This window comes from Dipteris shenzhenensis, chromosome 32 (assembly GCF_047967505.1).
Source record: "Dipteris shenzhenensis isolate YYH24624 ecotype China chromosome 32, Dip_SZ_1.0, whole genome shotgun sequence".
NCBI lineage: Eukaryota > Viridiplantae > Streptophyta > Polypodiopsida > Gleicheniales > Dipteridaceae > Dipteris > Dipteris shenzhenensis.
Genome location: NC_141627.1, coordinates 45528389 through 45546396, shown reverse-complemented (window position 1 = coordinate 45546396; position 18008 = coordinate 45528389). Strand labels below are relative to the sequence as shown.

At 40.2% G+C, this 18008-nt stretch overlaps 1 protein-coding gene across 2 annotated transcripts in view; it reads left to right on the top strand.

Annotated features, from left to right (window-relative positions):
* The first annotated feature begins 13868 nt into the window (after nt 1-13868).
* Nucleotides 13869-18008, top strand: part of HGPT (Hypoxanthine-guanine phosphoribosyltransferase) — a 50893-nt gene continuing 46753 nt past the window's right edge. The window contains exons 1-2 of one of the 2 annotated variants that reach the window (XM_087370984.1): nt 13869-14353; nt 14595-14765. In XM_087370984.1, coding sequence (XP_087227110.1) covers nt 14168-14353; nt 14595-14765 — 357 coding nt within the window. In that variant the 5' untranslated portion in view covers nt 13869-14167. The remainder of the gene's footprint in view (nt 14354-14594; nt 14766-18008) is intronic. The other variant, XM_087370983.1, reaches the window with a different exon arrangement.

Below are 18008 nucleotides of genomic sequence, written 5' to 3'. Positions count from 1 at the left end.
CCGCAGATAGAGGTAGTGGCATAAGCTCAACTCACTCTAATTCACAAAGAAGAAGAGCTCCAAGATTCCAAAGACAAGCTTGAAGACATGAAACAATATTTGGCAATAGGTGCTTTCAGCATTGATGAGCTTACAAGGGAATGCAGAATCTTAAAGGACCAACTTGCTACCACCGCTCAAGAGGCCAGCACTTCACAAGTACAAGTCTTGGACCAATGGTCCAATACCATTGAAGACATTCCTTAACAGGCAAGGTCACCTTGCAAATGAGAAAGCTTAAGGAGGCATATACAACCATCTAGCAGAAATACAAAGAAAAAATGAATGAGATGCACTCCCAAAAGATAATCATCTCCAAGCTTGAACTCCAATTGCTAGTGCACAACAATGAGGCAATGGAAGACAATACCAATGAAGCCCCACTACAATGCACAACGGTGGTGTACGAAGAGCTTGTGGCTGCTTTACAATTGGAAGATCACCTCAACACACACGTGCTTATCCAATGGAAGCAACTCCAAATGAGAATCATATTTGCTCATCTAACAATCAAATGGGAACGTTCCATAGGGACCAAAACTCTGCATATGATTTGCCAAGACTTGTCCGAAGATGAGAAAAATATCTTCTGCCTGTCTACACATTCTAGGTTTATAGCACTTAGGATGAATGCTTTCATTGCATATGTATGCCTCATGGGTAGTCCTCCCCTCAAGGTTATTGCTGGTTTGTTGTGCCATCGCTACAAAGGCCATCACTATTATTTGCAAGGCATGACATAACCGACATCCCATGCATGCAAAGCTGCTGATCCCATCACACCAGCAAAAGGAAGTGTCGGAAGATGACAGGGCCTATCTCACATCCGACTTCCCATATCTAACCACTCTCTCTACCAACCTCATAACCTGACTTACCCTTGCTATGCTACCACCCTCTTAACCTTCCTTGAGCTCCATCCTAACATCTATTCCCTCCATCGTCTCTTTGCTCATGCCTCTCACCATTTTCAACTAACCTAATAGTCATAAACTTATGAGCCCCTCACACCTAGCTTCTTCCCTTCCCTTGCTAATCCTACCCTTGAGGATTACCAAGCTGCTCAAACCATTTGCCCAGCTCTTCCCCCCCTCCCCTTAGCTCCCCCTTCCACAACTAACACTCTTCCATATTTCTTCCCCATGTCCCTAGATTCTCTCCCTGCACCGTCATCACCTCCGACACTACTTGTGCTTTTATCAGAAGAAAATGACACAGTATTTGATTTTGAATATCAGGATCCAAATAATCCAATTCGTACTCCCATGCCAAGTTCCAATGATGGGTATGATTTTGATGAGATGAGATACCACTTCCCAATAACCCCATCAAGGAATTTTGAAGCAAATATCCTGATATGAAAACTCGAGGTGAATGGACCCTAGACAACTTTCCTACCAATCTTTGTCAGCATCAAATTAGTGAAGGTTGAATAAGCAAGTTGGATCCACAACCTAATTGGTGCCGTCCCAAGCTCTTCGATGTAATCTTCTTGAAAGAGTACCTATGTGCACCTCCATGTCTCACAACCCATCCCAAGTTCTATGTAGTTCCATGATGTAAAAAATGGGAAGCCAACATACACACTTTGGATGAAGATCGCACCATTACTTGGCCAATGATCGAGCTATACTCTGTTGTAGAATGGAATATCCAAGGCACAATGATCCGAGCACTTCAGCAACATGAGCAAATAATGTGCGGCAACATCGATCGCTTCCTTCGCCTACGTGCTATCTTCTACAAAACGTTGGAATTCATTCTGGAGATCCCATGTTACCTCAATACCCATTTGCCTCCACTCAGTTTCAATCCCAATGAATGGGTCGATGCTCAGATTACAAGCCGACTCTATCAAAGAGTGATCTTCTTATAAGCACGCCACATATCTCTATTCGAACAAATGGTGGATACAAGCTACCTGGAAACCGAGCAAAATTTGTATGGTGCCAAGGCTTTATAGTAGGATCTATTGGCATAACACAAGTTCCACATCCACTAGACTAAAGGCATGGCAATCCAGCTACGTGCTCACAATAAGCCATAACCCGAGGACGAGTGATAAAATGGATTCAGGAGTATGTTGCCTCTATGCCAACATGGACTTAGGTAGTACAGAATGTGTGTGTAGAGTAGCGGCAAAGCTCCGCTTATACTTGCATAAGGCTAGGAATTATTGCTCTTAGAAATCCAACTTGCATGTTCTACATGCAAGTTCTACATGCAAGTTCTACATGCAAGTCCTACATGCAAGTTCTACATGTAACTCCTACATGCGAGTTCTACATGCAACTCCTACAAGTGAGTTCTACTTGCAACTTCTACATGCAACTCCTACATGCGAGTTCTACATGCAACTCTTATATGCAAGTTCTACATGCAACTCCTACAAGCGAGTTCTACTTGCAACTCCTACATGCAACTCCTACATGCGAGTTCTACATGCAACTTGCAACTCCTACCTGCAACTTCTATATGCAAGATCTACATGCAAAGAGAGAAGCTCTCCAACTTGTATAAATACCCCATAATGGAATGAAGCCCACACTCTTTGGGGCATTGTGTTGAGTTCTACTTTGGTATTCCAAGCAATTATCTCAAGTGTCCATGCTTCCTTGCACTCCACGTCCAAAATCATGTCCTAACCTTGCAACTCCTCCTCCCCTCTCCTCCAACCTTGCAACCCATCCTCTCCCTCCTCCTCCTCCTCCTCCTCTCTCTTCTTTCCCCCATGCTCTTACACCTTCTTCCTCTCCCACTCCTATGCTCCCCCTAAACCCTCAGTTCCTCAACCCTTAACCTCCATGATCTACGAGGGAGACGAGTTCTCCACCATGTACTCTACCCTGAACCGTGGATCCTCCTAACCTTGGAACTCCTTCTAAACCTTGGAACCTCTCTCTAAACCTTGGAATCTCCTTCAAACCCTTGAACCTCCTTCTAAACCTCAAAACCTCCTTCTAAACCTTGGAACCTCCTTCTAAACTCTGGAACCTCTCTCTAAACCTCGGGATCTCCTTCAAACCCTTGAACCTCCTTCTAAACCTTGGAACCTCCTTCTAACCCTTAAAAACCCTGCAACCCCCAATGAAGGTGAAAGCCTTCATTACCTCAACAATGATGATGCACGTTCCTTTCACACATGCATGCACTATGTTTGCTTACCACACTTAAGCCTACATCTCTCACCAGAATACAACTTGAGATCCTAAACTACATGGATACTACAAACAACAACCCCGATATATTTATAGGTGACAAAAAGCCTCGAAACCCTGCATGCTGGGAATACCCTGCTCTTCCTGCGGAAGCCGTGGGAAAGAGCCAACAGTAGTTGAATAATTTGCTTCTCTATCTAATTCTAAGGTTAATGAGGACAAAACAACGGCTATTTGGCTCCACTGGGGTGACATACCAAATTGGTCAAGATGCTATAGCTTTGAATGGGATCAATATGGGCATATAATCAAATGTATTGGTTGTCCAGATGGATCTGGAGTGTCATTGAAAGCTAAGTTTGAATGGTCTACATAAAGGTTAGTAGGAAAATTTCAGAGATGGGAGAGCAAAAAGCTATCTTTTGGTAGCAAACTAGTTATTGCTAAACATGTTATGTCATCTTTTGTAGTATGTATAATGTCACTTTTTCCATTTTAAGCAATTGCACTTAAAAGAATATATTTTTGCATTCAAAATTTCATATGGCATGAACAATGGCATGCTATACCAAGGGAATTATTTACAGTGCAGCAAGCGGTAGGTGGTCTTGGTCTAGAATCCATTTGGGACAAATGTAGGAATTTAATTGTAAAATGGATGCTAAAAGTTACAGCAGGATAGCCATGGGCTAGGATAGCCCATCATTGGATTTGCAATAATGGTATGGATGAACCTACATGCCCATGGCAAAATTTAATAATTTTGGATCATTGTATTAAAGTTCCGTAGTCATAGCTGCTTTCTCAACTGATTTGTGTATGGAAATTGAAGACTCTTAAATGTGAATGGAAAGGTTTAAGAGCATTTCATGGTGATGCATTAGTAGGTAGATCACTCTAGTTGTCTAGCTAGGCATTTAAGGAAGGACCATCTATTATCAGTAATCATCCAAGAGTGTAAGAAGATTATTAATAAAGGGTTGAATACCTTTAGAGACATATGGGGCCCTGGTGGGAGCAAGTGGATGACAACCCATTCTTTGATGGTGGATAGGTACCATCTCTCGGGTGGAGAAGGAATACATATGGCCGAATTGATTAGTAAAATTAAAAGAGGACTCGCCAACCATTACTCTATATAGACATGCTAATGATTATTAGGGCTTTTGTTTGCCATCAAGTAAACCTCTGTCGAAGTGTTCGCCTAAAGATTTAAAGGACTCTATTTTACCTGATATCGTAACTTGAGATTGTTAGCGACTATATGCTCATGTAGATAGCCTTGATATTTTGAGAATGTGGCTAGTGAGAACATGGACGGTCACTCCGTCCCTTAAAACTAAATCTAATTTTATAGAAAGTCCTTATGGGAAAGATGCCAGTTAGATCTAGAACATTGAAATGGTGTGATAGAATATCCCCTTTGTGTCCAATTTGTAATATGAACAGACAAAATCACATGCACGTTCTATGGAATTGCTTGGTGATCTACCCAATATGAAGAAACACTATCACGTGGCTTGAGGACATTTCTATTTTTGTCAAACCATCACAAAAACAAGTGCTTCTGTGAGATAAAGGAAAATTGAACGATATGATCTATGTAATACAATAACGTGTGAGAGCTACTGTTATGGAAGCATCGGGATAATTTAGTCTTCAAATGAATGGGCATAGCTGAGCTGTTGTAGGAGGCCATGATCGACGATATCAAAAGATCGCTCAAGGTTTTCGGGAAGAGAAACTCTTTGTGTTATCAGGCTTCTTTGGCCTGTAAATGATCGCGCAATGCTTATGCCTTCCTATAGGAGGAGGCTGAAAATTTTCCTTTTGTTTCAATTCTAAGTCTAGATTCATTAAAATGTATTATTCTGGTTTTCTATGCCTTTTGAAAAATTGCATATGTAGCTTTGTCTTATGTCATATCATTTAATCGCATGCTTGTATAGTACAATAAAATCATTACAATGGCAAAACCATGGAAGAGGTCTTGCACATGCATGCTTGAATGCTTATAACTATTGTCTATTTAGTTGATAAACTTAATGATTATTTTTGATATTGCATGCATGCTTGTAACTAGTGTTCCTTAGTTTATTTTACTTAGTTTTTATTAGATATTATGTACATTCTTGTAACTAATGTCTTTTAAATTTGGTTTCATGCCAAAAAGGAAGGGGGGAGGGTAGGGGATGTTACTTCTTGATAACATATAGCATGCGCAAGCAAGCATGTAACATTCACTAAGCTTGTTTACATTGGTTAAACTAGTTTTAAACCCCCCTCATTTATGTAGATGGCATGCAACTCCCCTATATTTACCCCCCCTTGTTAAATCAGGTGCTATATTACATGCTTATAAGGCAACCCTTTGGGGTTTCATGGCCAATTACTGTATGCTTTAATGCTACAAAATGTAATTCATTTTTGAATGTTGGTTGCATGGAAGTAGTTTGTTGAACATGACTAGGTTTCTTTTTACTCTTTACTTCAATTGCTAAATACACATAGTTGATCAATAATTGCCTTAATGATACACAGGTGTAATGAATTAATTATTTCCTTATTGCTTCCTTTTAAATTTAATATTTCATGAATATAAATTTCAATGGACATGAAGTTTGAACAAATTTTTGCTAGCTCTTCTTCATCTTGTTTGTCTTGCTCCCTTCTTCTTTTGGATTTATGACTACTCTATAGAATGATTAGGTTTTGGTTTTGATTACCATCTGCCAATAGCTCCTACTTTGTAATAAGCTTATTGACATCCTTCTAGTTCATGCTTGCACCCATGGCATAAGGTCTCCATTGTAATTAATATTTACTTATGAAACCAAAGATAGCACACAAGATAGAACTCAAAAGCAACATCAAGTGTGACATATCTAAAGGATTAATGTATTGAGATGTTTGTTCAATAGTCTCGTATATTCATTTGGAAGAGATAGTTGCAACTTTGCATAATCTCTCAAAATGCATAGGTGCAACTCTCCTCCTCAAGTACGTCCCCTTGACAATGGATCTTGCCTCCTTAAATACTTCCTCAAATACATCTCTTGAGTCTTTTGTTGAGTTAATGGACACTTACACACCATCTTGGAAGTCCCTACTCTATGCGGAGGATCCTCCCCTTATGACTTGGCTCCTCTTCTATGCCCTTGTGAAATGGCTACTTGCATCCCCTATGTCAAGATTGCAAGGTAGCAAGTTGCAGTATACGTGATGCATGATGTGAAAACTCTACACGTATTAAATCAAACACTTTACATGTATTAAATTAAGCACCCATAAGGTTTGCTTATCGAATAAAAAGGTGCAATTATTTTACATGTTAGCACAACTAGCATCAATTAATTACCCAAGAGAAAGTTAATAGTGCTAGACTTTAGAATTAGGTGGCTTAATTAAGTTTGTCTCTAATGTATGTCCAAAATGAGCTAGTTCTTTAGGATAGATTTCTAAGAGTTAGTTATTTTTCTCTTAGAGGGAGAAAATGATAGAGTTGTGGGTAAATCCTAAAACCCCCTCATATCTAATGATCCCTTAAAAGGAAATAACACTAAGTTTATTTGGCCTAAGCTATGCTTCCTCTCTCTTTCTTGCATTTCCTCTATTATTGTTCTCGTTTACATGCTTGTTGCGCTAGTGCTATTGGTTTGAGGTTTCTTGCTTGCTCATTTGTTATAATGTATGTTTGCTTAATTCTTCATTTGAGGATTTGTTGTTTTGTAGTCTTTTGTTTGAGATTTCAATTAAGTTTAAATTCCTTCATTCTATGTTGCAAGTTTCTACCCAATCACTTTGCTTGTCTTGAGTTGGAAGAGATATTTAGGGGGAGTTTGAGTTTTCAATTTAGCTTAAGTTCTTCCATTCTAAGTTGCGAGTATCTTCCCACTCAATTTGCTTGCCTTGAGTTTCAAGAGTTATTTGGGGTAGTTGATGAGTTGGATCCATACAACCCTTTTACTTTAAGGGGAGGAAAAGAGAACTTTTGAAACTCAAGTACAAGATGGAGAGAACTTCAACTTCGTGAGTTCCTCAACTAGTAGATTAGGGATTTTTTAGTGCATAGAGCAACTTGCTTTGATATTCTATTGACTTAAGAGGAGAGTGTTGATCTTGACATCCAAGAAAGGGAACTCATTCAGAAAAGTTCACATCTTTAAATAGTGTAATGGCATAAGCTTGCATGACACCTACAAAGGCATATTTAGCTAGGCCCTAAACTAGTTTCACGACTCTATGATGCCATCTACTAAGATGTAGGCTAGACTTGAGTTTTATATTTCACCTTTTGCTAAGATGCATGCTAGAATTGAGTAGCAGGTTGATAAGCAATTGCACAACTAAAACCCATGAGGAACAAAGGGTAATTTGAGTAGGATTTTGGAGGCCAGCATTTGATACCATGTTGAATTACATGGTGGGTATCAAGAGACGATAGACAAGAAACACTTTGATACATTCCATAGCCACTCACAAAAAGATTCTCAATCCATAAATTGCTCAACAAATCTATCTATCAACCTCTTAAATTCTCTCAATCACAACACTATCACCTCATAGCTTACGTCATCCTCACATGCATTACCACTATACCCACATGCACGTACACATAGATAGGAGCCTTTGAATACGCAACAAAATTAAAACTTACCTCAAATCCTTTGCAACCATATTTTCTTACTTGCATATTTGGGTCTCCTAAATTCAAAAATTCATAATCTACACACTCTAGCTTTGGATTTCCATGCGATTTGTTCCACTAGGTTTGTAATCTTCTGTTCTAATTGCTTCTGCATTCAAAATTTGCATTTGATCTACAAAATTCTAAAAATGTGCAAGATTCAGTGGAAAGAATTAAGTGCTCATTGTTCATTAGCCTAACTTAGTTAATTTCATTAAGACCTAAGCTAATCTATTCAATTTAATTAATCCTCCCCTCCCCCTCCACCTCACTTGCCCTTCATCTTTGTGTGCTCTGGCTCACTGATGCATCTCTCCCATCCTCGCCGATGCATCTTCTCCCGTCCTTGCCGGTGCATCTTCTCCCTTCCTCGCCGGTGCCTCGACCTCCTCCCCCTTTTCCCTTGTGCTCATCCTCATCTTGCTGCCTTCGACCTCCTCCCCTAGTGTGTCATCGGATACTACAATCCTTGAATTCTACAAAATAGTTAGCGCAGATTGGTTGAGTGCAAAATGGCAATGAATTGACAGACCTTGCATCGTACCCTCATGCCCTCAACCTCCTCCTCTTCATCCCTCATTGCCTCCCCTTCATCCCTCACTGCTTGCCTTGCTGCCTTCAGCCTCCTCCCCTTCATCCCTCGCTGCCTACCTCAACTTCAAACTTTAGCTTCATCTCAGCCATTTTAATACCTCCCAGTCCTTGCGGTGTGAAACTTTCTCTCACCGCCTTGTGCGATAGCCCTCAGGAAGCTCGGTTGCTTCCCCCCAGCTCGCTTGCTTTTAGCCCTAGAGCAATCTCCTAAAGTTCCTCTACTAAGATTAAGGTGAGGCTTCCAAAGGATACATAGAGGACAGAGCTGGTGAGGACAGGGGAAGCGAAGCGTGGTGAAGAGGTAGGTGGTGATGGGGGCTGTAGATCTTATACCCAGTAGGAAGGCGGTGGAGGAATGTCCAGAAAGGACACATGCCAAATTATCCCTCCCCCCCCCCCATTTATCCCTCCCCTTCCCCCCCCTCTCAGTCTAATGGATTTTTTGGCCTGCCCCAAATGGTGTAGGGCTTAGTAATCGTTTGGTTGTGAAAGATAAAATTTGTGAATTAAGCTAAATTTTTTGGTTTTGAAAAATTCAAGGTCGTCATTCATCGAGGTTGGAGGTGTCAACGGCTTCTACTGCACAAATATAGATTTGGTGTTATGCAGGTTTTCTTTCTATCGCCAGGGTTTCCCGCGGGATCTTCTCATAAAGTTCTTGCAGCCAAGAATCCCAGTGTTTCCGCATTCCTTCTTGGATGAAGGTCACGGATTGGGGGCGTGCACGATTCCTCTGGCTCGACAGATTGTTGTGGTTTCAAAAAATGAGTGCATGCATGACTCTTTGCGTGATCTACATAATGAGCGGTTCGTCTGAGTGGAGCGTGTAATTCTTGTGCTCATCCCTGTGTTTGGTCATCGTAGCGAGAATGGAGGTAATCCCAAAAGGCAAGTGCTTCTATTTTACTGCATGCGACCGTCTATTGCGTGTCTGAGTTTGCCGTGGTGGTTGTAAAATTTTTGTTTGGCTTGGAGCCAAAGGAGGAGTACTCGGAAACAGTGTGCGTTCCTATGAGACTTTCAAGAAATCGGGTTGTGGAGGCAACGATTAGCCGCCGCCGCAGCACATATGTTTTGCCTTGGGTAGATCTCTAAGTGTCGATTATATTGCATACCGGTGAATGATACCGTCGGTCCTTGTTTCGTTCATGTCTTACTTAGGTGCTGGTAAATTGTGCAGAATTTTCGATTGGCATGGAGGGCGGAGGGCTTAACGCGCCCAAGAAGGACGAATGCTTGGAGACCATTCAAATCACTGGTGAGACAGAGAAGGTGAATATTGCTTTGGCAGACTCATACCTTACGAGCACCTCACCTATCTTATTTCCAAACACTATATTTTGGCAGGGCTATCTCCCCTGCAGTTTCGTTGCCTCCCCAACCCCGCTTTTGCAATTGGCTGACGTGTGACCTCCTTATTGCGTCATCTTCCACCATCCCACAAAACAGATAGCCCTGCAGTTTCGTTGCCTCCCCAACCCCGCTTTTGCAATTGGCTGACGTGTGACCTCCTTATTGCGTCATCTTCCACCATCCCACAAAACTACAACCATGGCTCTCCTCGAAATCAGCCTGCACTTGCGAGCAAATGTGTGCCAGGGACATTCTCCCTACGTCTTCCTACCTATGGTGCAATGTTGAACTTTCCAATCTCACTCTATCGCAAATTTGGATTCATTCTTTACAGAAGATATAGAACTATGATATCTTACTTGAGATAAAAAACTAGGAATTCTCTCTCAATTTTGATGCAAAGCAAACTGGATTCGATGTTGTTGAATTGCAATTGCGATCAAGAAACTTGTTGATTCTATCATGCTAGGTGCATTACTAAGGTGCGTCACAACTATCAAAATTTTGTTGATCTCTCTAAATTCAAAACTTCATTGGGGGCAGGCTTATTCAATGACATTCACCTTGTTTCTCTCATAGCCCCCCTATTTGGAAAAAGAGATTCTTTTATTGATGAAGCAATTGTGCCCCCTTTCTTGGCTTATCAAATTATGGGGCATTCATTAGTAAATCTTCTCTAATTGAGAAAGATTCAATGTTTGTCTTATTCATCTCAATGCCCTAAATACAATGCAATTTTGAAAAATGTTTTATTTCAAATTCCTTGGAAGTCTTCCTTGACATGATCATGCTATTTCTAATGATTAGATTGTCCACATAAAATGTGATGTTTATTAGATTTCCACCTTACTTTAAAATGATAACCTATGAGCTCGTTCAATTCCAACAAATGATTTAGACTTGAACTATAAATAAATCTAGATATCTTCATATTCTTCCTCCATAGCTTGAACCCAAGAATTTGAAAAATGTTTTATTTCAAATTCCTTGCAAGTCTTCCTTGACATGATCATGCTATTTCTAAGGATTAGATTGTCCACATGAAATGTGATGTTTAAGATTTCCACCTTACTTTAAAATGATAACCTATGAGCTCGTTCAATTCCAACAAATGATTTAGACTTGAGCTATGGATAAATCTAGATATTTTCATATTCTTCCTCCATAGCTTGAACCCAAGAATTTGACTCAGTAGCTTTCTCACAACTTGTCGGTTTATTCACATTTGACAATAAACATCCTACACCTAAGTGTATAAGTTTCTTGATCTTAACAAAATATTTTGCTTCCATCATCAATTTTCTTATCCATTTAGTTGAGACTTTGAAGTTCATGTAGGCAGGTCAGTTTTCTCTACCACTTGATCCTCATTTGACTATAATGTCTCAAATTTTTACCAATTTAGCGTTACTTCTAAAATTTTTCCATTCTTCATATATCTTTCATTGCTTCTCCTATTTCTTTAATTGCATCATATCAAATGTTCTAACTCTCTATCTTGATTATTTTTTACATGCATTTTACATGCTATATCATGACCCTAGCATGTGACATTTCTTCTTTATGACATTCTTAATGTAAATCATAATTTTGTTTGTCAAATTGTACTACTTGCATGCATTTTTCTTAGTTGTGTATCCAATGTAATTTCTCTTGTTGGATGCAAATTTGCCTTTCTTATCTTACGAATATCCCACAAATATGGGCATGTATTTTTGAAACAAATACTGTGGGATGCCTTACAATGGGCTTGCTTCTTGTCTCTCCTCCTATCATGTGTCTTTTACTATATATGTCGATGAGAGATTGATTGAATCTATAAATGCATGCGTGTGTATGTGCATGCGCGCCCATTTGTATGTGCCCATATATATTATTAGGTATGCACATTTGTATATGTCATCCAAAGCACCTTGTCCAATGCCATTTTGCTATTTAGTTTGAAGTTGACGTTGTTGAAGAGTGTAGTTGTTGTCACTGGTTAAGATGTATTTCCCAATATGACAACACATCTTTTTCTTAATGAATTATTTAAATTCCAATCCATTAATTGCTATAATGAATGACTTTTTGATAGACAAGAGGCGCAACTCATACTTTAATATCAAGGAAGGGAAATCTAACATTAAATGGACAGACCAAATCTAGCTTTATATATATATATATATATAACTAGAAACTTTAAGTATCTACACAAAGGAATAATATATATATACACGATTATATGTGTGTGTGTGTGTGTTCTCTCTCTCTCTCTCTGTGTGTGTGTGTGTCTCTCTCTATCTATCTATCTACCTATATATATATATATAGTTAGGTAGCTGCACACACACACACACATTTATATATATATATATATATATATATAACTAGAAACTTTAAGTATCTACACAAAGGAATAATATATATATACACGATTATATGTGTGTGTGTGTGTGTTCTCTCTCTCTCTCTCTCTCTGTGTGTGTGTCTCTCTCTATCTATCTATCTACCTATATATATATATAGTTAGGTAGCTGCACACACACACACACATTTACATACATACATACATATATATGTATATATATATATATATATATATATATGTATGTATGTATGGGTATAGAGGTTATGCTCTTTCCTAATAGAATATAATGGCAACTTGTTCTTTCTTTGATATTTTGAAAGGGTGGATATATATATGGATCCACCCTTTCAAAATATGAAAGAAAGAACAAGTTGCTCGATATATTCTATTAGGAAATAGCATAACCTCTACACACACACCCTTAAGATGAGAAGAATGCCAAAAACCTCTACAAAGCCCTTAATACCTCAGTACATAAACAAATACACACAACCAAAAGGAGAGGAAAGAGCTTTTGAAACAAGATCAATACCTTGGTTGAAAGCTTACCTTTGAGACTGCAGTTGACAAGTGTTTTCATTGAAACCGTCAACACTAGACCCAAAACCTTAAAGCTGGACGTTTGAGTAAAAGAGCACAAGAGCGTTGGAATTTTATGTACGAAGCTTTAAAAACATCTTAGAAGTTTGAAAAAGTAGTGAACCTAATAATACAACGATCTAACGATTTAGAATGATCCACATGGCTTCGTAGGATGCAAGAATTTGTGAAAACATTGTAGTGTTGGCCAAGTAAAAAGAATCAAATAATCTCATACTACCCATAGACAACAATATTACAAAACAACTATCGAAATTAAATGCAGATGCACTTAGACTATCGTTTAGAAGATACTCAACGCCTCAAATAGCAGTTCAAAAGTTAAGGTTATAACATAAAAATTGAAGAGTCAAGGCTATTTAACTTAGACTAAATTATAAGTAAAGGAATGACTAATTATTGAAGAGTCAAGGCTATCCAACTTAGACTACTCAATTATAATTATCAGTAAAGGAACAAATAATTCTTCTATCTAATTGTTAATTCTCAAGACAAATTTAGAGAAAAATGGTATAAATTCTAGTTTGTTATGGAAATCAAAAAATTGATTGAAACATTGCATGCCACTAAACATGCTATAAGATAAGTACATTAACTTCAACTATTATATATATAATATAAACATTAGCATAAAAAAAGCTTGCACAATTGGCAATAAAACAAAGAAGACACATAGATTATAACTATATAAATATAAAGATAGATATTTATCTATATATTTACAGATATGTATAACTTTATATATAGGTTAGGTTAAGATCATGACAGCTCAAAATATTAGAAGCCTGCTAATCAAAATGACTAGCCTTAAGGATAGGAAGATGTAAAGGGAGTTGGCTATTAAAAGGCTGTTTTTGTAGGAAATTCACAAAAAAGTTTCAATCCTCCACTATAGCACCACCTCTAAGACCTCTAAAAGGGTAATGACATGGTGGGAAAAGGGTTTTCATGGGAAAAACAAATTTCCCACGGTTGAATGTCATAATGTTTAGTAAAAACATGGATTTTATGTCATATTCAGCCCTTGAATGCTTCACAAACTCTTTTCCCACAAAACCATTGAGCTCAATTTGGACCCTTCGATCAATCCGTCGAGATGTTGTCTGTCGCTAACTGCAATGCACTTGTGAACTCTAGATGGTCTTGCAGTCGGTTCCGGCAAACTGCGTCAACCCATGTGGTAGACACGACACCACGTGGCAAGCTTTGGATAGCACTCCGCCTCGCTTACCGAACACGTGGCCGCCGCCGTTGACGGCCACGAATGTGGGGCAACTGGCTGGTCCCCCTACTCCACAGACGCAAGGGGAAAACGCTTGTGTCATGCTCTTTTGAAATACGCGCCACTGCAATTATTATGAATCATTCTTTCCTAGAATTGGTGGGATGGCAATGGCAATGCGTGGTGGTGCGGGCGAGGTGGAAGAGGAAGAGGACGAGGGAGCGCAGCACCAAGATAAGGATGTGCTGTACATCCTGTGGAGCCCCTCCCAGATCCAGGAGCGACTCACAGAATTAGGGCGCGCTATCTCCCATGACTTTGCTCATTCCAATTCTCTTGTCGTTCTCGGGGTACCTGTCCACTTCTTGATTTCCTTGTGTTCGTACAGTTTGTCAAGGTCTAGAGCATGCAAGGAATGGCCTTAGCTGAAAACATTACAGCAGACAAATGCCATCCAGTTCGAAGAGACCGGCATAAATAAGCGAGCGAGTGTGTTTCTATTGGGGCTGTTGCTTGCCCTTGGTCCCGCCCCGCACGCCTCCTTCTCTTCTGCTTTCACAGCAGCTGATAATGATGTAAACTTATTTTCAGGTTGCAACCGGTGCATTCATGTTCCTGGCTGATCTTGTTCGGAGAATCTCGTTGCCAATGGTGATCGAGTTTGTTCGTGTTCAGTCTTACGGCAATCAGACCGTGTCCAGCGGAGTTGCGGTCATTTCGGACGACATTAAAATTGATATCATGGGCAAGGATATCCTGGTGGTATAGCCTTTTGCCCCCATAGCTAATTCGCTGTTTTAAACGTGACAAGAACAGTTTCCAGCACAACTACAATTCTAAAGCAGACTACAGCAAAATGGCTTCTTGATGCAGAGACCTATATCATATGGCATCACATACACAAGCGATGTGAAAAGCTACATGTCAAGTTGCAACTATAATTTCTATATTGCTTCCTAAATCAACGCTCATCACCCACATAACAGTAATACTTGTTTATATTCCGATTATGTCCCCCTTGAGCTCGTATTACCAGTGCTTGTAGGAAAATTCAAACTGGATATGCTTTACCATAGCTTGTGTAGGTACATTATTGCAGCTCCAGCATCCCACTACTAACCATTGCTGGATATATTGATATGGTAGCAGGGTATGCTTGGTTTTTGAGTTCAACACAGGATTTTTGCTCAATGTGATGGTACTTTGACCGTCACAGTAGAGCCTTGTTCCTGCATCTGCGCTCGTCTGAGTGATGATCTTCAACAAATCGTCTCAACCTTGCTATTTTCCTTGCTGCAAAATAGAAGCTGCAACATACTCCGCTGTAGTAGAGGATTGGGCTACAGATGCTTGGTTTTAAAGTGAATAGCTGTTGGGTGCTGATGACGTCAGTGGGGATGTCATAGTAGCTAGTTCCTGCTGTGCGTGATGGAGTTTATGGTTTTCAATCTTATGAGTGACTATCGTGAGATTGAAACTGCACTATGTTGTTTTTAGAGGATGAGTTTGGGAATGTTCCTGGATTCATCTAGGTATATTGGTTTTAAAGTGAATAGCTGTTTTAGAAACACGAAGGAGGGGCATCATCAATATATTGTATCCTCATGCCTTGGTACCTAATTCTTGAAAGCTACTGATACAAGGAAGAGAGATCTAACCATCACTGGTAAGGTAATTTTCAGTATGTTCGAAAGGTATTATTGAGATAGGGCTTGTGTGTGTGATGCAGGTTGTTCTAGATAACACAAGTAATCGTGTAAAAAGAAAAGGACATAGGAGGCTTGCTAGGTTGCAGTGCCCTCCACACATAGTCAGGAATAAATGCTCACACATTCGAACTGAATGCCGACACTGACCAGCAAAAATGGATATGGAGCAATTGACTACCAAATGAACAATGAACCCATCATATAGCTAACCATAACTGAGGAGGTGTAAGGAGAAGCCTCTTGGTGTGGATTTGCACAGAAGCTAGGGCCTCAACCTCATCCTACGTTCCACACTGACACAGTTGCCCAATCAAAATGCATCAAACAAATGCTTCAGGTGCAATACTCACGCTTAAATCACTCCCTAGAGTGAGTGATGTGGTAAGTGCAACTCTTGTGTGACACATGGCAAAGTCACATGAGATAGATCAATGTATTGGTGCCATGTGGCACCCATCCCACGATGGGATTAGTTCATTGACACTTGTGATATAATTTCGGACTAGGATTAATTACAGGTCAAAAAGAGTGGTAGGTAGACCTTTGGTTTGTAGCCCATTTAAGATGTCACACCGTCAACATGGGTTAGAGATCTTTTAAGGGGCCACATGATATGGCAAGCTGCCAAATACATCCATCGTGGATGAAGGATGCCGATGAGGTTGGTGGGGATGTCATAATAGCTAGTCCTTGCTATGTGTGAGGGAGTTTATGGTTTTCAACCTTGTGAGTGATTGTCATGAGATTGGAACTGTACTATGTGATGTGTTTTTAGAGCATGAGTTGTGGGCATGTTCCTAGATTCATCTAAATATAATTCCATAGTTAATCACTTACTTTTCCAATAGCATGAGGATGGTAGATCTTACTTTCTTTCATTGTATGAACTCTGTTGCATTACATTGCCTAGACCTTCTCATGGAGAGCATTAGTGGACTCCCTTGGATTGCTAGTACTGTTACAGCCTTCTTTAACTTAAAGAAGCCAAAGGACTTGGCTTTCTAAAGGGAGTAGAGTAACTTGGAAATTGTCATAGAGATAGTTTGCATGCATGTATATTTTGTTGGAGGTGTTTTTGTATTACATGTAGTTCTTGCAAACAATGCTGTCTTAGAAGTGGCTAAAGGGGCTTGACTCTAATTGGCTAGAGCTGGTAGTATTAAGAGATGTGTGTGAACCATTTATTTTTGATGGACATGCAAGCCATAGTGAAAGCTCTCCATCCTTTGTTTGTTGCTTGTGAGTGATTGATATAGAAGGGAGTATTCTTTGCCTAGCCAAGTGTTACCTTCGACCAAAGGGCCGCATGTCGTCTCAAGGGAACAAAGGGTACAGAGCCCATGTATCCAAAGGCCACTAACTTACAGCAATGTATATGGGACTGATAGTACCCCAAGCCACGTGTCTTCAAGCACATGAGGAGCCTTTTTACCCCTCTTAGTTACAATACTACATGAGGAGGGTGATCCACAACACAACCATGCCCTCTCCCTTGAAGGTGGTTCTAGACCTAAGGGCTACCTGTTGCAAGTGTTCGATTAGCGTCTAGAATAGAAAGAAAAGCATATATAGACAGAGGAATGTTAGGACGGGGGCTTGGAGGAGGCACCGTGTACAAGATATGATGGAAACATGTCATCTAGATGTGGATCAAGAGCAACATGGGGGAAAGCCGACAGAGAGCTCAAATGCACACTTGCCCCATGCCATGGATGAAGGTGCTATATGAGTACCTATGTAAAAGGCGACCCAAAGGCCTAGGGGAACCTATCGTTGTATAGAGCCCTTGGTATAGCCTCTTGTCGACTATTTCGGGTTTGAAATCCCCTCCTAGGATAGGAGCATGAAAGGACTTGATCCCCCTCTGATCTTGTAGGTTCTGTCCCCCCCTCCCCCCCCCCCCCCCCCCCCCCCCCCTGCACATCCCTCCCCCTGTTGGAAATAGAGGATAGAATCACTCACACCTCTCACTCCCGATCATAGCTCAAACAACACTCAATGAGACGGAGAGAGAGAGATAGCAAAAACTCTAATATATTCTTCCACAACAGTGGGCTGACAAAAGCTCAAGAGATGAGTGTACAAAACAGCCAACAGATGCTGTCCCAAATCTTGAGGCTACTCCTCTCCCTGCGGGCTTGCGTGTGCAAGGCTTGTCTGTGCGGGCGATGACCTTTTATAGGCCCAATTGCTGGGCTGTAAAAACCGACCAGCAGGGGGTCGGCCCCTGCTGCAACACCGACCTGCTGGGTCCACCACCGACCAGGCTGGTCAGCCTCTTAGAGGCTGATCTGTC